Source organism: Salmo salar, chromosome 11, assembly GCF_965601325.2.
Source record: "Salmo salar chromosome 11, fSalSal1, whole genome shotgun sequence".
Lineage (NCBI taxonomy): Eukaryota > Metazoa > Chordata > Actinopteri > Salmoniformes > Salmonidae > Salmo > Salmo salar.
Window position 1 is genome coordinate 35,425,265 of NC_138301.1, and position 21,507 is coordinate 35,446,771.

The 21,507-nt window shown below is 45.8% G+C and overlaps 1 protein-coding gene across 1 annotated transcript in view; it reads left to right on the forward strand.

Annotated features, from left to right (window-relative positions):
- The window catches only part of LOC100380768 (ras GTPase-activating-like protein IQGAP1), a 59,703-nt gene that overhangs the window by 36,513 nt on the left and 1,683 nt on the right, over positions 1 to 21,507 (forward strand). Inside the window, exons 16-35 of the mRNA XM_014127433.3 lie at positions 5,373 to 5,463; positions 5,955 to 6,122; positions 6,584 to 6,726; positions 7,497 to 7,667; positions 8,667 to 8,750; positions 9,042 to 9,113; positions 10,066 to 10,135; positions 10,315 to 10,679; positions 10,886 to 11,049; positions 11,512 to 11,736; positions 11,948 to 12,088; positions 12,571 to 12,655; positions 13,278 to 13,510; positions 14,301 to 14,433; positions 14,816 to 14,918; positions 15,592 to 15,727; positions 16,340 to 16,427; positions 20,008 to 20,217; positions 20,426 to 20,595; positions 21,152 to 21,274. Of these exons, the coding sequence (XP_013982908.2) occupies positions 5,373 to 5,463; positions 5,955 to 6,122; positions 6,584 to 6,726; positions 7,497 to 7,667; positions 8,667 to 8,750; positions 9,042 to 9,113; positions 10,066 to 10,135; positions 10,315 to 10,679; positions 10,886 to 11,049; positions 11,512 to 11,736; positions 11,948 to 12,088; positions 12,571 to 12,655; positions 13,278 to 13,510; positions 14,301 to 14,433; positions 14,816 to 14,918; positions 15,592 to 15,727; positions 16,340 to 16,427; positions 20,008 to 20,217; positions 20,426 to 20,595; positions 21,152 to 21,274 (2,975 nt within the window). The remainder of the gene's footprint in view (positions 1 to 5,372; positions 5,464 to 5,954; positions 6,123 to 6,583; positions 6,727 to 7,496; positions 7,668 to 8,666; positions 8,751 to 9,041; positions 9,114 to 10,065; positions 10,136 to 10,314; positions 10,680 to 10,885; positions 11,050 to 11,511; positions 11,737 to 11,947; positions 12,089 to 12,570; positions 12,656 to 13,277; positions 13,511 to 14,300; positions 14,434 to 14,815; positions 14,919 to 15,591; positions 15,728 to 16,339; positions 16,428 to 20,007; positions 20,218 to 20,425; positions 20,596 to 21,151; positions 21,275 to 21,507) is intronic.

Sequence of the window (21,507 nt, forward strand, 5' to 3'; positions counted from 1 at the left end):
CACTAGCATAGAGCTAGCCCTGCAGATGTTTTCATCTGCTAGGTTTTCTTTACCTGAAATCACAGAAAATTAAAAAAAATTTGGTGCAAAAACACACTTGACCCAACTATTTACATTTAAATGCAAAATAGAAGCAGATCATTTGGTTCTGTAGATATTTTCAACTGACAGACACTTTTGTTTACAATTGAGTAGAGAAGCAGTTTCTCGTCAAAGCGTCTGTTTGCTTGGTGATGGATAGGTCCCGAGGTAGGCAGGGGTGTGTTGGAGTACACAATGCTACGTCGGCGTTATGCAAACACCCGAGGCACTGTATGCAAATATAGCTCATCTACAGTTAGTTGACAGGGGTTTTTCAGTAGGTTGTTGAGTGTGTCTCGAAGACAGACCTTCAGATTTCGTGCCTAACCTCTGTTCCAACCTAGGCTTTATAAGTATGGTGTATAAAAATTGGCAACATTGGTGTCAGAAGTGGGACGTGGCTACCTTAAGGACTACAGGCCCCCTGCTATAAGTAAACATTTATCTTTGTAAGTTTCTTTTAATATACACGTCTGCTAAACAGCCATAATATTATTGTGGTCATGTGTAAACATAATTGTTAGTGTGTATAAATATAATTTGAGTGGTGTTTTCTTGGCTGATGTCCTGAGGGACAGTGGACGGACTCCATGTGATTCAGCCCGATCATCCCCCACATGACTCCCACTAACCCCCTCAGTGATGTCATGGTGTGGTCCTGCTTACCCCTCCCTCCCACTCACTTCCTGTCTGTCTTTTCTTTCATTTTCATTCTCTCTCTTTTTGACTGTCTCTCCTTCCCTCTCTTTCTTCTCCCCCTCTTTATCAATTGAATTGAATTCAAGGGCTTTATTGGCATGGGAAACATTAATATTGCCAATGCAAGTGAACTCTCTCTTTCCCTCCTTTTTCTCTTCTTTCATCTCGCTCCCTCTTTCTTTCTCATCCTCCTTTCAACTGAACAACAAAAGGACTGACTAAAATAGCTTTTATGTACAGCAGTCAAACTGTATAGCCCAATCCAAAGCCAAACGGGCTGACCGAGACTGTCAGTCTTGTTACTGGGAAGTAGATTAGTGTAGATACAAGCCATAAACTCATTAGACCTGACACACACACACACACACACACACACTGTCTCTGACTAACTTAACTGTGTTATCTTGCCTGGGTGGGGTGATGAGTGTCACTGTCCTTGTATGTGCACATCTATGTAATGGTCCCATATGATGTCACCGCTCTAGTCCCACATTTAGTTGTGTTTGCTGGTGAAACAGAAAGGTTAACAAGACTGTAGACGATGCAGGTGGGATCAAAAGGGTAAGGGCCATGGTTTACCACAGACAAAAGTGCCGATGATGTGAACTGCTGTGGGGAGGACTGTAGATGTAGAACCACACAGAGAAGTCACATATTAGGAAATCCTGATATAATTATTGGGCCAAAGCTTTAGTTTAGCTCAGTGAGCTGCACTTTCCACAGAAGCTGGCTTGTCCTCGTTTTTAACCAGAATGACTCGTCATTGCTAAAACTTAAGGCCAGAAACATTAAATAAAGTGTCCAGTGTATCTATTTCTCGCTCAGTTTTTCCTGTTAGAAGTTGGCCTATAGATGGAAAACTAAATGTGTTTTATCAATGTGAGATGATAGACTAGCTTGGCCTCCGCCCTTGTACTCTCACAGCCAGTGTACGGAGAATGTTTTAATTGTCAACAATGGGCCGGTCACATCTCAAGCTTTCCCGTCGTGGCAATGTGACGTTTGTTTGCCAAGACCTTTTATCAAATCACGCTTTTAGGGAAAGAATGAGGGAAGGAGAGCGAGGGAGGAGGGGAGTGGTGGGAGGGCAGTAAAGAAAGAAAGAATGAGGGAAGGAGAGCGAGGGAGGAGGGGAGTGGTGGGGGGGGCGGTAAAGAAAGAAAGAATGAGGGAAGGAGAGCGAGGGAGGAGGGGAGTGGTGGGGGGGCGGTAAAGAAAGAAAGAATGAGGGAAGGAGAGCGAGGGAGGAGGGGAGTGGTGGGGGGGGCGGTAAAGAAAGAAAGAATGAGGGAAGGAGAGCGAGGGAGGAGGGGAGTGGTGGGGGGGGGGCGGTAAAGAAAGAAAGAATGAGAGCGAGGGAGGAGGGGAGTGGTGGGGGGGCGGTAAAGAAAGCAAGCCATTTCCCTGGCGATCTTTTTCACAGGCATAGGAAATAACAAGCCAGGACTACTGTCTGCTTCCTTAAAAGGGCACGAAGCTGAACACTACATCAGAAGGGGACTTTTCACAGTAGACCGTTTAGTTGGTTTCACCTGGGCTCTCGTGGCCCCTCCATGGATCTGCTAGCTGAGGGGACGATTCTCCTTATGGTGGGTTCGTGTTGGACAAGACCGACAGACATACACTGAATGTACAAAACATTACGGACACCTGCTCTTTCCATGACATAGACTGACCACCTGGATAGGTGAAAGCTGTGATCCCTTATTGATGTCACTTGTTAAATCCACTTTAATCAGTGTAGGTGAAGGGGAGGAGACAGGTTAAAGAAGGATTTTTAAGGCTTGAGACAATTCAGACATTGTTTGTGTGCCATTCAGAGGGTGAATGGGCAAGACAAAAGATTTAAGTGTCTTTTGAACAGGGTATGGTAGTAGGTGCCAGGTGCACCGGTTTGTGTCAAGAATTGCAACGCTGCTGGGTTTTCACTCAACAGTTTCCTATGTGTATCAAGAAGGGTCCGACACCCAAAGAACATCCAGGCAACTTCACACACCTGTGAGAAGCACTGGAGTCAACATGGGCCAGCATCCCTGTGGAACGCTTTCTAGACCTTGTAGAGTCCATGCCCCGATGAATTCAGGCTGTTCTGAGGGCGAAAGGAGGGGGGTGCAACTCAATATTAGGAAGATGTTCCTAGTGTTTGGTATACTCCGTGTGTACACACACACACACCACACACACAGGGGTAGGGGTCAAATATCTTCATTGTCTCCAAAGGATCAAATCCATGGCTGAAAGTCCTGCTCTAGGCGCGACTCCACTACGGTGCGTTCAGAATTGGATGACTCAGTCAGACACACGGCACAGACACAGGAAGTTGTTAGAAACAAGAAGTTCCGGCTGGATTTCAAAGGCCTGATGCCGCTCATGTGCTCCACAGCTGCAGGTGGAGGGGGTTGATAGGGCATGGGGATGGTAGCAGATGGGAAGGAGAATGAACACAGGGGTATATTCATTATGGTGGAACTTTTAGATCATATCTGGCTGTATCTGTTCTATTCTTTTCTGTAACCTCACGCCCTCCTGAACAGGCCCCAGGTTAATACATAGAATCTGATTTCAGATCTTAGACCTGCTGTAGATCTATACTTTTGTGCATTGATTCACTAATGAATTCTTTAGCCTTTTGGTGGACCACAGAGCAATAGGTTTGAGATATAGTTTTGTAGACACAACTAGGTTTATAGTGTGACTATAGGCCCCTGTTCATTAGAGCACGCAGCAGCAAAACATTTGTAACAGAAAAAGAAAACGAGTTTCTTATTGGACAAGTTCAGATGGTGTGTCCCTGTTTCACGCCACGTCGTGCCTTCTGAACACGGCCCAGATTTCTTTCTCAGACGCTGATGTTTCATCAGGGAGTGTTCATGTGATGCCAGACATCCATGTACAGCCTGTGATATCTTTCTGTGCCAGTCTTGTGGTCTGAGGGTTCAGTTTGATGGCCAAAGTAAACACGGTGGGGGGACAAGCCTGGTGCTCTGTACTAGTCCAGCTTCATCACTCACATCATCATTAAAGCATGCACGGCTCTGTGTGTGTGTGTGCGTGACTCATGCTCACTGTGTGTGTGTGTGTGTCTGTGACTCATGCTCACTGTGTGTGTGTCCATGGGGTGCGTGTGCACTCTGTGTTGTGATATTTTTATGTCAACGTTCACAAGCTGCTTTGTGACCACTGACTCCACTCTGATACCAGTCAACATCCTGGAATAGAGGAGTTCCTGTGTAGGAAGACTTTATATAAGGACATGTAGGGACTAGACCGCATTACTGAGGCAATGAAGGGAGTGTTCACTGGCTAAGAACACCACCCTATCGGCTTTCACTTCCTCTATTCTGATCAGGGGTCTGTTCATAATGGCACACAACGAAAAACATTTAAAAACCTATTGTAACAAATTGAGCGTTTCAGACCCTTCCTGTTTTAGTCTGTTTTCTTCCGTTTGGTGCCTAATGAACACAACCCAGCAGTTGTGTGTTTGTCAGGAGTCCTGGTTAATAAGATGCGTCCTTCTACTCCCATCCCCTCCCTGGCACCACACCCTTTCTGTATCGCTTACCGGCCACCAGCTGCAAGGCTTATTTCCAAACCAATATGAATTAGCACTAACCCCTTATTTACTGTCAGTAAAGCTATCCTGCCACTGACGGATTGAGAGCCAGTGCTTCCCTTAGGTACAGCTCTAGGATCTGCTCCACAACCCCAATCCTAACCTTAACCATTTGTGGGGGAAATACAAAACTGACCCTGTATCAGCATCTAGGAGCAACTTCACCTTGAATGTTGCTAGAGCAGCCACTACCTGCCTACCTGGCTTGCACAAGGAACCACACCTACCCTGAGTTATGGTATCGGTCTCCCCCAGCCCCCCTCCCCTGAAACACGGCAGGAGGAGGGAGGGGCAGGTAGGTGGGGGAGGCACAAAGAGGGGCCTGTACTGTTGGCCTATTAGCAGCTAGCCCTGCTCACTCCGGAAACCAGCACAGCTAGCAGAGAGAGAGTTGGCTAGCTGTCTGTGCTACAGCGTTCTTAAAACGCAGAGACTTGACAAAGTGTTTCGAACTGGCATGCCATAGTTTCAGTTAGCTAATGTGCTCATCTAATTGACTTGTCATGATGGTCAAGAGTGTACACATGCTGTTGCAGGAATGTGGACTGATATGAGAGGCTATTGCATACTTCTGCAGCTTAGATATCAGACTAAAGATGTAGTGTCACTGCCTTCTGTAGGCCTTTGCACTAAGCAGGTGTTTACTGCTATCAGATGTTTGGTTTATAACGTCAGCCATTATTGACTTCTGTTCTCCATCTCCTGAGATTGGATTTCTGTTGATATAAGTGGAATGACCAATGTCCCGGATTTTCATAGGGAATTCTGTTATAAGTTGTGTGGGCGTGACACCCTGTACTAGTCTATAGAGTTGCCTTTCCTGTGGTCTCATGCCATTTAGACCCAAGTACTCTCATTCAGCAGGAAGAGATCGCCCCCCAGTGGTAATACAGTAGAATGGCAGTAAATATGCTGCAGACCCAGTGGGTGTGTGCTGTTTTGGAGTGAGACTGACCGCCTCTGTGTGTTCTTCCAGGAGACCCAGGACCCCTCCGCTGTGCTCTGGTTGGATGAGATCCAGAACGCCATACTGATGTCCAATAAGGATACCCAGGAGGCTTTGCAGTGTAAGAATAGTACACACCCTAGCTGTCCCACAACCACCTTTTTCTCAGGGTTCCAAGCAGACCTGGTTCACATAGTATCAGTTTTCTTTCAAATACATTTTATTGACTGCCTGAAGTGCCAGATGGGCAAGCTTAGCACATTTGGGACTATTCCATTGGTTCCATCGTGTCATATGGGCAAGCTTAGCACATTTGGGACTATTCCATTGGTTCCATCGTGTCATATGGGCAAGCTTAGCACATTTGGGACTATTCCATTGGTTCCATCGTGTCATATGGGCAAGCTTAGCACATTTGGGACTGTTCCATCGTGTCAGGCAATCTCAATCAAACACAGCTAGGGTATTTGAAAGAACACATACTATTTGAACACACGTTTGGTTCCAAGCTATTTCTTGTAGTAAGTAGAGCATGATGAAATACTGAAAAACCTAATAAATAATCCTTGATTAAAAAAAGAATGATGACTAGTCTCCCTGTTTCCTCGTCAGTCTCCCAGGCCATCCAGGCCATCAACAGAGCGGTGGACAGTGGCGAGGCGCCTAAGACCCTGGCTGCGCTGCGCTCCCCTGGGGCCGGCCTCTACGGAGTCACCCCTGAGTGTGCCCAGAACTACCAGGACGACCTGGCCAAGATCAAACAGGACAAGACCCAGGATGGTGAGGAGGATGATCCCAAATGGCACCCTTTTCCCTACATAGTGCACTACTTTTGACCAGACCCCTATGGAGGGGGATATACTGTATATGCCCTATATAGGGCATTGGGTGCCATTGGGCCACAGTCATACACTTTGCCAGTTTTCTTTCATTACTTGTATTGTTTTGTGTTCATTACCTGCAATTAGTTTCTTCTACAATGGAGTTAGTGCAGTAACATATAGGTTCCATTAGTAGTTGTGACTAAATGGCATCAGCCAGAGCAAGTTAATGTTCATAGTAAAAGATGTTTCTTAACCAGGAACGGCAGATATAAAGGAGCTTGATCACTTGCTTTAGTACAACAGACAAGGTATCCATGGTTCCTTGACTGACAGATGGATGGAGCTAGATATATCAAGATGTACAGTGTGTAAATAAATTGGTGAGAAATATGTCCTGTCTCTGTGTTGATGCTCCAGGTGACAATGGCAGTAACTGGATGAAGCACTGGGTGAAGGGAGGACACCACTACTACTACAACCTGAAGACAGGAGAGGGCTCCTGGACTGAACCTGCAGACTTCCTCCAGAACAACACCCAGCTCAACAAGGAGGACATCCAGGTAGACTAAGATGGAGACCGGGCACCCTGGGGGTGAAGTTTCCCCTGTATTCAGAGCTAGGATCAGTTCCTCCTGCCCAAATCGTAACGTCAACCATTAGTGGGGAAAATGTAAGACTGACCGTGTCTAGGGATTTCACCCTACACCATACAGGGCTTTGCCTCTTCCTCTCTGGCTGTATTCATTGAGGTGAAACATTCAGAACCTTGCAGATAGAATTGTAATGAATAGAACATGCATGGTTCCCTCTTACATGAGACTCATCTGTTCTACAAAATGCATGTCTGTGTGGACGGTCTGTAACGCTGCACCCTTCTGAACAGGCCGCAGTACTGTGGTGGTGTAGTGATTTAGCTTTTTGGAGCATGCTAACAGCGCTCCTCCTACCACTCCCATTGTTTTTAAACAAAATGCTAATGCTAAACTCATCTGTAGCTAAGCGGACAACCTCAAGTCTTAACATTGTTTATGCTCATGCGGGCGAATGTGTAGTTGATCACTGTGCACAACTCAGACTTTAATATAAATCATTCAATAATATCAATAGTAGTTAAGTGCAATGATCCCAAGTGTGAATACTGTCATGGTCCATACAGACTACTTTCTTGGTATCTGTACGATTTGGTCAATTTGCCATTTGAGTGAGATTTTCCTTTAGCATTCTCACTTAACTCCCATCTCTTTTGCTAAAAACATACACACCTTCCACTGCCAGTATGTCATTATGTAAGTGGGCCTGTGTGTGACTGGCTCTCTGTGTTGTCAATCAGTCTGTGGTTTCTGGGGTGACCACCACCTACAACCGGGAGCAGCTGTGGCTGGCCAATGAGAGCCTGATTGCCAAGCTGCAGGCCGGATGCCGTGGCTACCTGGTGAGGAAAGGCCTGAAGGAGAGAAAAGACTTCCTGAAATCCCAGGACCCAGCCATTACCACCATACAGGTCAGAGGTCAAACTCTTCCCTTTGGACATGGAGTGAATCTCAATATTTCCTTGATTCCACACATCCTTTCTCCTCATCTCCTTCTCAAAGTCCATTGGAGCAGAAGACTTGAGATTCCTCCCCTCGGATCTTCTCCTCCAATGCGCTTTGAGGAGGTGGCGAGGGGGCGCGAGCAATCAAGGAAATACAATTGAGATTCACCCATAGACATTACACATTTCACAGTACACACTTTAAAAATATATAGATATTTTAAATGTGACCTTTATTTAACTAGGCAAGTCAGTTGAGAACAAATTCTTATTTACAATGACGGTCTATGGGACTCCAAATTCTGTATGCCTATGGGACTCCAAATTCTGTATGCCTATGGGACTCCAAATTCTGTATGCCTATGGGACTCCAAATGCTGTATGCCTATGGGACTCCAAATTCTGTATGCCTATGGGACTCCAGGGGCGGCAGGTAGAGCTTGGGCTAGTAACCAAAAAGTTGCTCGATCAAATCCCCGAGCTGACGAGGTTAAAATCTGTAATTCTGCCCCTGAACAAGGCAGTTAACCCACTGTTCCTAGGCCATCATTGTAAATGAGAATTTGTTCTTAACTGACTTGCCTAGTTAAATAAAGGATAAATAAAAATCATGTCTGGATGTGATAGAACCTATACAACCCCAGTGCTACACAGCCAGTCTCAAATCATTCCCTTAGCCCTAAGCCTTCAACTGTACATCTATCCAGTTCTGCAAACACTGAAGGTTTTGGGCCAAGTGGATCAGCTGACATTTTAAAGAAAACATTCTACCACTTTATTGCCATGTTGAACTTTAAGGGCCAGTTTCCCAGACCCAGATTAAGCCTTGTTTTAGAGCACTTTCAATGGTGATTCTCCATTGAGCATGATTTTTGTCTAGGACTCAAACTGTCTGTGAATCTGGCCCTAAAAATGCTCCTGTGCTTCTTAACACTGCTCCTGTATATTTGTCTGTCTATCTTACAGGCTCATTTTAGAGGCTACAAGCAGAGGAAGGTGTATATAAAGAGGAAGGAGTACCTGAATGACCACAGCGAGGATGCTGTAAAGGTAAGGTCTCCACCTACTGTACGTGTCGCCCTCTTTATAATAAAACAATAATACATGACCTTGATTGGTGGGTCCTGTTCATTGGGGCATGCAGCGTTCTAAAACGCTTTGCAAAATAAACAAGTCCTTTTCTTATTGGACAAGTCCAGGTTGTCCCTCCCGGTTTTAGTCCACTTTCTTCTCTTTTGGGCCTTAATGAACATGAGGCTGTGCTGCTTTTCCTTTAAGTCTGAGGTTTTTGGTGAACTTCAGAGCTTTTTTTAGTATTGACCTAGTTTTGTTATTTTTTAGATCCAGTCGATGGTGAGGATGCACCAAGCTCGCAAGAAGTACAGAGACCGCCTGAAGCACTTCAAGGACCATGTGAGTTGATTTATTTAGTTAACCCTTATTTTACAAGATACGCACGTCATTTGAATGTATTAGTAGCGTATTAGTAGTGGGTAGTTTGAATCCCAGGTTGAACAAATGTTAACCATTTGATATATCAGGGGTACTCAACTGTTACCCTACGAGATCTGGAGCCTGCTGATTTTCTGTTCTACCTGATAATTAATTCGACCCACCTGGTGTCCCAGGTCTAAATCAGTCCCTGATTAGAGGGGAACAATGAAAAAACGCAGTGGAACTGGCTTCCAGGTCCAGAGTTGAGTTTGAGGGTGAATTACTATAAATCAAATCAGTTTATTTGTCACGCGCGCCGAATACAACAGGTGTAGATCTTATAGTGAAATGCTTACTTACAGGCTCTAACCAACAGTGCAATTTCTAAGTTAAAGAAAAGAAGGTATGTATGTAAAATGAGTATGAATCTTTGACGAAAAACAATAAAATCTAGACGGTCCAGTAGCTTGTAGAGTCTGGTTCCTGTCGAGGTTTCCTGCTCCCAGGGAATGTTGCCTTGTTACTATGCTACTACTTGACTCTAGCCCAGGTAACAGCGAAGCACGCTGTCAATTTAGTAAAAAGCGCTATATAAATGTGATTGATTGAGGTGAGTTGTAGTTATATGGTGTGCCCAGGGCTGTCTGTTCTCTAGTCTTCTGTAATCACTGTATGACGTCACATCTAACTCTTTAATCCTCGCCTGACACAATTTGGGTGCCATTTGGGACATATTAAATGTCCGACTAACTGCAGATTACCAACGTAATGTTTCTCTTTACATATGTCTTGCGTCCCAAATAGCACCCTATTCCCTATATAGTGCACTACTTCTGACCAGAGCCCTATTAAGGGAATGAATGGGGTGCCATTTGGGACACAGTCATGTTCTTGATCAGTGAAGTGACTGCTGTTTGCTCTGTTCTGGCAGATCAATGATGTGGTGAAGATCCAGGCGTTCATCAGAGCCAACAAAGCCAGAGATGACTACAAGACACTCAGTGAGTAGTATGATGATGATGATGATGAGAACCCTCACTCACCACTGGCTTTCTCTTTTCACCGTCTTCTCTCTGTACGGAGTCTCATCTCCCAGCTGTTCTTTCTGCCACATACGACTCCATCCTGACTGAATCCCTCTCTCTCTCTCACTGTCTCTCTCACTGTCTCTCTCACACAGTCAATGCTGACGACCCTCCCATGGCGGTGGTGCGCAAGTTCGTCCACCTCCTGGACCACAGCGACCAGGACTTCCAGGAAGAGCTGGACTTGATGAGGCTCCGGGAGGAGGTGATCACCAACATCCGCTCCAACCAGCAGCTGGAGAATGACCTGAACCTGATGGACATCAAGATCGGCCTGCTGGTCAAGAACAAGATCACCCTGCAGGAGGTGGTGTCCCACAGCAACAAGCTGACCAAGAAGAACAAGGGCGAGCTGTCCAACCTGATGATGATGAACAAACAGAGAGGAGGCCTGAAGGCTCTGAGCAAGGAGAAGAGGCTCAAGCTGGAGGCCTATCAGTATCTCTTCTACCTGCTGCAGGTACTGTAGATACTGTGTGTCAACGCACATCTATCCATCTCCTCAAACAGTTAGCAAAGCTGTACTGCAAAGAGAATCCCACTCGCAAACAGTTGAGAAACATAAAATACTGTAGGTGACAGTAAGCTAGACAGACTATACAAACGGAACAGGAAAACATCCAATCTAACCGTAGTTAACTTGTTTCCTTTCTGTCCTCCCGGCAGACCAACCCCACCTACCTGGCCAAGCTGATCTTCCAGATGCCCCAGAATAAGTCCACTAAGTTCATGGACTCTGTGATCTTCACCCTGTATAACTACGCCTCCAACCAGAGAGAGGAGTACCTGCTGCTCAAACTCTTCAAGACTGCCCTGCAGGAGGAGATCAAGTGAGGAGCTAATACTTGAAACAATGGGATTCATCAATAAGGCCTGAGGAGGTGTGGTATATGGCCAATATACCACGGCTAAGGGTTGTTCTTACGCATGACGCAACGTGGAGTGCCTGGATACAGCCCTTAGCCATGGTATATTGGCCATATACCACAAACCCCCGTGGTGCTATATTGCTATTATAAACTGGTTACCAATGTAATTACAGCAGTAAAAATAAGTGTTTTGTCATACCCGTGGTATACGGTCTGATATACCACGGCTGTCAGCCAATCAGCATTCAGGGATTGAACCACATAGCATATGCCACTTAGTCATGCATATTTCATATAGGTAGCCCTAGCGGGATTCGAACACATGAGCCTTGGCGACGAAGCGCTATGCTCTACCAACTGAGCCACACAAACACTTATACAGTCTAGCAGTGTCTCACCATGTTCCTAACCTTGTGTTCTCAGATCCAAAGTGGACCAGATCCAGGAGATCGTCACGGGCAACCCCACGGTCATCAAGATGGTGGTGAGCTTCAACCGCGGCGCCCGAGGCCAGAATGCACTGCGTCAGATCCTGGCACCTGTCGTCAAGGAAATCATGGACGACAAGACGCTGAACATCAAGACTGACCCGGTGGACATCTACAAGAGCTGGGTCAACCAGATGGAGACACAAACTGGAGAGGCCAGGTGAGAGGAGGAGGAGTCTGGGTAATGGAGTTCTAAGGAGACTGTCAGAGAGGAGTTGGAGTTTGGCGTCAACTGTTCAAAGATGGAAAGTATTAGAGCTGTCGTAACAATTTCTGAGTGAAATTGTATGACTGTATACCTTTCTCTCGCTCTTTCCCTCCCCCCTTTCTGTACCACCTCTTGCCTCTCCTCCCCCTCTCTTCTCCAACAGTAAACTACCCTATGAGGTAACACCAGAGCAGGCTATGAGTCACGAGGAGGTGCGCACTCGTCTGGAAGCGTCCATCAAGAACATGAGGATGGTCACAGACAAGTTCCTGTCCGCTATCATTGTCTCTGTGGACAAAATCCCGTAAGTGTCTCTAGCTCTGTTCTCAATGGAATTACGAGAAGTGACAGAGCCCTTCAGACCACAGTGATTTGATTGGAACACTCATGGCTACACTCAATATGGCTGCCTGTCCACCTGTCACTGAACGTCATTTATATATAGTCATTTATATTTCCATGCTGCTCTCTAATAGGGCTCGGTCCAAACTACTACGGCCCTCGAGGGCCACATCCACTAGTTCTCAACCTTGCCTTTTTATCAACAGGTGATTTAGACCTGGAATCTGTGACATGAATTGATAGTTTTAAATGTTGTAAAGGAGAAGCAGCAGACATTAATGTAGCCTGAGTGACTCTGTTTTTCATCCCTGCTCTACAGAACATGACCAGCTACTGTGGGTTATACGCTTATCACTTCTATGAGATGGGGTCACTTATATAGGGAATAAACCAGTTCTAAATACATTCTAGAAAAGGAAAGAAATTGGTCTTTGTGTGTGTCAGGTATGGGATGCGTTTCACCTCCAAGGTGCTGAAGGACACACTCCATGAGAAGTTCCCCGACGCTACAGAGGATGAGCTTCTAAAGGTGTCATTCTATCATTCTTATACCACAGTCAACTGTTATACTGTACTACTAGAACTCTGCTCTACTGTGCTCTGCTCTACTGTGCTCTGCTCTACTGTGCTACTTGCACTGTTATCCTGGTGAGCTTGACTTGGTATCACTCTTTTACTGAATGTGGTTTCCTTCTTTCTCCTCTTCCCTCTCCTTAACTCCATCTCTCCTCTCTCCCTTGTTCTCCTTCTCTCTTCCTCCCCTTTCTACAGCTATGCTCTCCTCCCTTGTCTTCTCACCTCTGTTGGAACATGTTTTTCTGTAGTCCTGCTGAGACGAGGTGAGACAGTCCCCCCTCTACAAACACCCAGGCTGCATACCAATTCTGTTAAAAACCTTCCTTCCTCTTCGCTGCAAACTTCCCTCGTCTCCTTTTCTCCCTGACTACTAAGTTTGAATCTCTGAACATTACTTAACTTTTTCAAGTCCAAGATTAGTGGCTATAATGTATTGGCTATAAAGAAAAGTGTTCCAAGACTACTGGGACACAGCAACAGTAAAACCCTGTTCATTGGTGTCCCTTGCCAGGCTTGGTGTTGCCTGTGATGCCTACAGGAGGTACTGTATCTAACGGGGGTGTGTGTGTGTTCAGATCGTGGGTAACCTGCTGTACTACCGCTACATGAATCCGGCCATCGTGGCGCCCGATGCCTTCGACATCATCGACCTGTCGGCCGGAGGTCAGCTGACCACAGACCAACGGCGGAACCTGGGCTCCATCGCCAAGATGCTGCAGCACGCCGCATCCAATAAGATGTTCTTGGGGGACAACGCCCACCTCAACCCCATCAACGAGTACCTCAGCAGCTCCTACCAGAAGTTCAGGTGCAGTAGAGGACATTCTTTATGGGTCGTGTTCATTAGGGCATGCTATGGAAAATGTTCAAATGGAAAACATTTATCACTTTTACCTCTGTCTTGTGCCATAAATATTATCTTGATGCGTTTAATCCCCATCTAAGCATCAACATTGAAATGGATGCAGATCAAAAAACACGTGCCATTGTTGATCCTTTGACGGGGACTGGCGCGTGTTTGACGGGGACTGGCGCGTGTTTGACGGGGACTGGCGCGTGTTTGACGGGGACTGGCGCGTGTTTGACGGGGACTGGCGCGTGTTTGACGGGGACTGGCGCGTGTTTGACGGGGACTGGCGCGTGTTTGACACGGGGACTGGCGCGTGTTTGACGGGGACTGGCGCGTGTTTGACGGGGACTGGCGCGTGTTTGACGGGGACTGGCGCGTGTTTGACGGGGACTGGCGCGTGTTTGACGGGGACTGGCGCGTGTTTGACGGGGACTGGCGCGTGTTTGACGGGGACTGGCGCGTGTTTGACGGGGACTGGCGCGTGTTTGACGGGGACTGGCGCGTGTTTGACGGGTCAGAAGACATTTACAGGATCATAAAAACAACATGAAAATGTGCTTTGTACAAGCATGAGGTAGAATATGCATTGCTTCTCTTTTTTTAAATAAATCGTCCACCAAAAATTGTGATGCGTGAATTTACACCCAACTTAAACATGGAAATAATGGCTGGTAAGAGGGTGTCCTGAGGTGGGCGGGGCATGTGCATAGCTTCTTACCCTCCTTGTATCTCTGTTGTCCCGCCGCAGGCGTTTCTTCTTGGCGGCGTGTGACGTCCCGTCATTGGAGGACAAGTTCAACGTGGATCAGTACTCTGACCTGGTCACACTTCAGAAACCTGTCATCTACATCTCTATAGGGGAGGTCATCAACACGCACACGGTCAGTCCACACACACACACGCACACGGCGCCCCCCACACGCACACGGTCAGTCACACACACACACACGCACACGGTCAGTCACACACACGCACACGGTCAGTCACACACACAGGAAGACATGCTTGTTTCTGCCCAAATAAAAATGAGTACTCTCTTACACACTTATCTCAGTGAGTTTACTTTTTCTCTGTTGTGAAAAACCCAAATTATATGTGGAGTCATTTTTGTACAATTTGTGACTAAGTACTAGTGTATTTTCTCATAGCCAGTACCACAGAGGGATAATGTGTTTTTAGTGTTTTCTCCCATATGAAGCCAAAGGCAAATGTCCACATTGTGTGGACAATAAAGATTTTCACATTGTAATGTTGGACCACCAGCTGCTGTTGGACCACCAGGATGCCATCGCCTCGGAGCACAACGACCCCATCCACGAGCTGCTGGAGGACCTGGGAGAGGTGCCCACCATAGAGTCCCTCATCGGTCAGTACCGTAGATATTCTATAGTCCCTCATCGGTCAGTACCGTAGATATTCTATAGTCCCTCATCGGTCAGTACCGTAGATATTCTATAGTCCCTCATCTGTCAGTACCGTAGATATTCCATAGTCCCTCATCGGTCAGTACCGTAGATATTCCATAGAGTCCCCCATCGGTCAGTACCGTAGATATTCCATAGAGTCCCCCATCAGTCAGTACCGTAGATATTCCATAGAGTCCCCCATCGGTCAGTACCGTAGATATTCCATAGAGTCCCCCATCGGTCAGTACCGTAGATATTCCATAGAGTCCCCCATCGGTCAGTACCGTAGATATTCCATAGAGTCCCCCATCGGTCAGTACCGTAGATATTCCATAGAGTTCCCCATCGGTCAGTACCGTAGACAAAAGTATGCTGTTCATATATTCATACATGTAAAATGTAGAGGGGCAAGATGAGAAAGGAACAGGCCTATTAAATGTTTCATGTGTCTGTGGTGTATCTGCTCTGTTCTACCCCATCAGTGAAGAAACCATAGTCTCCTAAATGTCTCGCCTGTTATCGGTCTCCCCTCTTAGAGCTTCCTTCCACCCTCCCCACAATTTCATGTGTCATTCACGTCCACTGTAGAATCCCAACTTCCTAACCCCTAACTGTCCCCCGTTCTCCCTCCAGGTGAGAACCCCCTCCCTCCAGGGGACCCCAACAGGGAGACGATGGGGAAGACGGAGGTGTCCCTCACCCTTGCCAACAAGTTTGACGTCCCCGGAGAGGCCAATGCCGAGATGGATGCCAGGACTCTACTGCTTAAGTAAGAGTAATATTTGTATACAATAAAAAATACACACTTCCTTAGTGCTCTTTCTCAATTGTCTAAATCGGTCCTCTCTTTGCCTTCTCGACTGCTCTTATTTGAAAGAACTGACCAGGTGTAAGCCAGCCTAATGATGAGATGCCACCATATTGTTTTCACCTGCCAAGTTTCATTTCCAATCATTGCAGATGAAGGAGAGGACAGATTTTTTAAGCAATTTGATCCAAGGTGTTCAAAAGGAGGCCAAATTTAGTTCCCAGACTCCTCAGTTGTTTGTGCGTTCCCAGCTGAACCTCCTCTTTCTGGCCTGCTACACCAGAGGCGTAACCTTTGCAGAGCGTGAGACGCTCCAATTAATTTCAATGAAACCTGGGCGTGAGTGCCGGCTCCGCGGGAGGCTCACGCTGCTCAAATGTTTTTCCGCTCTGGTTGTATTTTCAAGATTTCGACTCACAGCTCACACCCAAGAACCATAGCATAAAGTGGCTTTCGCTCTGCTCACACCGGCTAAAAGTTACGCTAACAGTCTAGCAGCTAAAAACCCCTACTGTTGTCTCGACGCCCTAGAATAGCTCCTATGTCTCTTTCCCCCTGTCTTTCTCTCTCCAGCACCAAGCGGCTGATCGTGGACGTGATCCGGTTCCAACCTGGAGAAACTCTCACTGAGATTCTGGAAGGTGCTGCCAGTCCTGAACAGGTGAGACACTGAGGAGGGAGAGGGAGACCTGGACAAAACGTTTCAGTGCAATAGTGAAGGTGGAAACTTAACGCCTAAACAGTACATTGACAGTGACACATTTTGTTGTTGTTTTGGCTCTTTACTCCAGCTCTTTGGATTTGAAATGATACAATGACTGAGGTTAAAGTACTTACTGTCAGCTTTTAATTTGAGGGTATTTTCATCCAAATTACAGCGCTTTTTTTTGTACATAGTCCCCCCATTTTTAGGGGACCTATTAAAGTAGTCAAAACGTTAGTGTTTGGTCCCATATTCCTAGCATGCGATGATAAAATCAAGCTTGGGACTCTACAACCTTGTTGGATGCATTTGCTGTTTTGGTTGTGTTTATGATTATTTTGTGCCCAATAGAAATTAATGGTAAATAATTTAAGTCGCTTTATTGTAAATAAGAATAGAGTGTTTCTAAACACTTTACATTAATGTGGATGCTACCATGATTACGGATAGTCCCGAATGAATAATGATGAGTGAAAAGGTAAGCGGCTTAAATATCATACCCCCTGTTATTGTAATGGTGAGAGGTTAGCATGTCTTGGGGTATGATACTTGTGCGCCTAATTTTCGTACCCTGCACACTCTAATTGACAAAGAAACAAAACAAAGGCAAAGTCTTCATGCTTTGTTGATTTCAAAAAGGCTTTAGGCGCCTCCCGAGTGGCGCAGCGGTGTAAGGCACTGCAAGGCTTGAGGCGTCACTACAGATATGGGTTCGATCCCAGGCTGTGTCGCAGCTGGCTGCAACCGCAAGGCCCATGATGCGACGCACAATTGGCCCAGCGTCGTCTGGGTTAGGGGAGGGTTTGGCCTGGATGTCCTTGTCCCATCGCGCTCTAGTGACTCCTGTGGCGGGCCGGGCGCATGCACGCTGACACGATCGCCAGTTGTACAGTGTTTCCTTCGACACATCGGGTTAATCGAGCAGTGTGTCAAGAAGCAGTGCGGCTTGGCAGGGCCGTGTTTCGGAGGACACATGGCTCTCGACCTTTGCCTCTCCCGAGTCCGTACGGGAGTTGCAGCGATGGGACAAGACTAACTACCAATTGGGTACTTTTTCCACCACTGCAAAACTAGGTGGAAACTGAGCTGCACTTCCTAACCTCCTTCCAAATGTATGACCATATTAGAGACACATATTTGCCTCAGATTACACAGATCCACAAAGAATTTGAAAACAAATCAAATTTTGATAAACTCCCATATCTATTTGGTGAAATACCACCGTGTGCAATCACAGTAGTAAGATTTGTGACCTGTTGCCACAAGAAAAGAGTAACCAGTGAGGCACAAACACCATTTGTAAATACAACCCATATTTACTATGTTTATTTATTTTCCCTTTTGTACTTCAACTATTTGCTAATTTTTACAACACTGTACATAGCCATAATAACATTTGAATTGTCTCTATTCTTTTAACTTGTGTGTAATGTTTACTGTTCATTTCGGATTGTTTATCTATTTCATTTGGTTTGGCAATGTAAACATACAGTGGATATAAAAAGTCTACACACCCCTGTTAAAATGCCAGGTTTTTGTGATGTAAAAGAATGAGACAAAGATAAATCATGTCAGAACTTTTTCTACTGTTAATGTGACCTACAATGTGAACAATTCAATTGAAAAACAAACTGAAATCTTCGAGGGGGAAAAATGAAAAATAAAAACCTTACAATAACCTGGTTGCATAAGTGTGCACACCCTCTTATAACTGGGGATGTGGCTGTGTTCAGAATGAACCAATCATATTCAAACTCATGTTAAATAGAAGTCATTACACACCTACCATCATTTAAAGTGACTCTGATTAATCACAAATGAAGTTCAGCTGTTCTAGTAGGATTTTCCTGACATTTTCTTAGTTGCATCTCAGAGCAAAAGCCATGGTCCGCAGAGAGCTTCCAAAGCATCAGAGGGATCTCATTGTTGAAAGATATCAGTCAGGAGAAGGGTACAAAAGAATTTCCAAAGCATTACATATACCATGGAACACAGTGAAGACAGTCATCATCAAGTGGAGAAAATATGGCACCACAGAGACATTACCAAGAACTGGACGTCCCTCCAAAATTTATGAAAAGACGATAAGAAAACTGGTCAGGGATGCTTCCAAGAGGCCTACAGCAACATTAAAGGAACTGCAGGAATTTCTGGCAAGTACTGGCTGTGTGCTACATGTGACAACAATCTCCCGTATTCTTCATATGAATGGGCTATGGGGTAGGGTGGCAAGACGGAAGCCTTTTCTTACAATGAAAAACATCCAAGTCCAGCTGAAGTTTGCAAAAACAAACATCAAGTCCCCCAAAAGCACGTGGGAAAATGTGTTATGGTCTGATGAAACCAAGGTTGAACTTTATGGCCATAATTCCAAAAGGTATGTTTGGCTCAAAAACAACACTGCACATCACCCAAAGAACACCATACCCACAGTGAAGCATGGTGGTGGCAGCATCAGGCTTTGGGGCTGTTTTTCTTCAGCTGGAACCGGGGCCTTAGTCAGGGTGGGGGAATTATGAACAGTTCCAAATACCAGGCAATTTTGGCACAAAACCTTCAGGCGTCCGTTAGAAAGCTGAAGATGAAGAGGAAGTTTTCAGCACGACAACGACCCAAAGCACACATCCAAATCCATGAAAGCATGGCTTCACCAGAAGAAGATTAACGTTTTGGAATGGCCCAGCCAGAGCCCAGACCTGAATCCAATTGAAAATCTCTGGGGTGATCTGAAGAGGGCTGTGCACAGGAGATGTCCTCGCAATCTGACAGATTTGGAGCGCTTTTGCAAAGAAGAGTGGGCAAATATTGCCACATCAAGATGTGCCATGCTAATAGACTCCTACCCAAAAAGACTGAGTGCTGTAATAAAATCAAAAGGTGCTTCAACAAAGTATTAGTTTAAGGGTGAGCACACTTATGCAACCAGGTTATTGAGGTTTTTTTGTTTTTTTCTCAAAGATTTCAGTTTGTTTTTCAATTGAATTGTTCACGTTGTAGGTCACATTAAAGGTGGAAAAAGTTCTGACATGATTTATCTTTGTCTCATTATTTTACGTCACAAAAACCTGGCATTTTAACAGGGGTGTGTAGACTTTTTATATCCACTGTATGTTTCCCATGCAAATAAATGTATTTGAATTGAGGGCGAGGGAAGGATGCAAACCTGTAATGTTAGTTAGCAGCTCACACACTAACACTTTATCTTTGTTTTTGATTATATGGTTGTGCCATAGAGTTAAATAAAGCAGAGAGGGCACATAACAAAGACTGATAGCATGCACCAGTTTAAAGTTGTCAACTGAGTAGGACTTCCTCTGGGTTCGGGAGTGATCACTTTTGCTTGGCTTTATTCAACTATGATTTATGCAGAGTGACAGAAAAGGGTGAAGTTGCCTCCAAGATGCTGATCTTGAGTCAGTTTAGCATTTTCCCCACTATTTAGGTTAGAATTGGGTGAAGGGAAGCTGATCCTAGATCTGTGCCTTGGGGAATCTTCACGCCACAGCAACACATGACACCACCCCTGTTTTCCCTCCAGGATGTGGAGTACCAGCGTGCTATGCAGCGGCGGGCCATCCGTGATGCCAAAACCCCGGAGAAGATGAAGCAGGCCAAGCCGGTGGTGGATGACAGCCTGACGCTGCAGGGCAAGAAGGACAAGATCAGGAGCAACCTGCAGCGCCTGGCAGAGCTGGGCAAGGTGCACCCTGAGAACCGCTACCAGGACCTCATCAACGACATCGCCAAGGTACTGTACAGCTCGCTAGTTGAAGCTGTGTGTGTGTGTCCACCCCTTGAACCACTTCCAGGATCTCATCAATGTCATCGCCATGGTACTGTGTGAGAGAGTGTCAGTGTTTCTGTGTCTGTCACGTGATGTGTGTGTGGTACTTATAGTATACGTGTTATTGTGGATGTGCCACATTAAATATAACGTGTGTGTGTGTGTGTTCCAGGACATCCGAAACCAGCGGCGGTATCGGCAGCGGAGGAAGGCGGAGCTGGTGAAGCTCCAACAGACCAACACCGCCCTCAACTCTAAGACCGCCTTCTACAACGTCCAGATTGACTACTACAATCAGTACATCAAGACCTGCATGGACAACCTGGCCAGCAACAAGGGAAAGTGAGTGGCCTTTCTCTTCATACCAGAGGGAAGACGCTAGCCTCCAGGTTTGAGAGGTGGGCCGGTGACCGGAGGGATGCAGGTTGGAATCCCAGTGTTGCTGGAGGATGTTTTGTGTGTCAGTAGAATAAAGGATCAAGAGCTCAACTCTGAATTGTTATTACAGAACTGTTGTAGGGTGCAGGGTGTAAGTGAATAAGATAGACGGGGAAACTTGCACTGCAGACGTCAAGGGTTTGAACCTATTTGAGGGCTGGGTGGAGCCATCGTCATACTTTTTACATCTGGGTTGTGTTCATTAGGACACACGTTGAAAAACGTAACAAGCGTTTGTTATTGGACAAGTCTAGGAAGTACCTCTCCATTTTTTATTAAGTTTTAATTCCATGCCTAGTGAACACGACCCTGAAATGGAATGGAACTACCGAAATGTTAAGTTTCTAGCAGAAGGCAACTGTAACTCAGGTTGAGGGAACATCATTACATGGACTGCTATTTCCTCTGTTACGATGTGTGACAGTGTCCATAACACTATCTTCTCTCCCTCCCTCCTCAGGCTGTCAAAGAAGCCAGGTGACACCAAGGCCAAGAAGAGTAAACAGGTGTCTCAGAAGTACACCGCCGCTCGCCTCCATGAGAAGGGTGTGCTGATCGAGATTGAAGACCTGCAGACAAACCAGTAAGTTAAAGATAGACCTTGGAAGACCTGCAGACAAACCAGTAAGTTAAAGATAGACCTTGGAAGACCTGCAGACAAACCAGTAAGTTAAAGATAGACCTTGGAAGACCTGCAGACAAACCAGTAAGTTAAAGATAGACCTTGGAAGACCTGCAGACAAACCAGTAAGTTAAAGATAGACCTTGGAAGACCTGCAGACAAACCAGTAAGTTAAAGATACACCTTGGATGTTT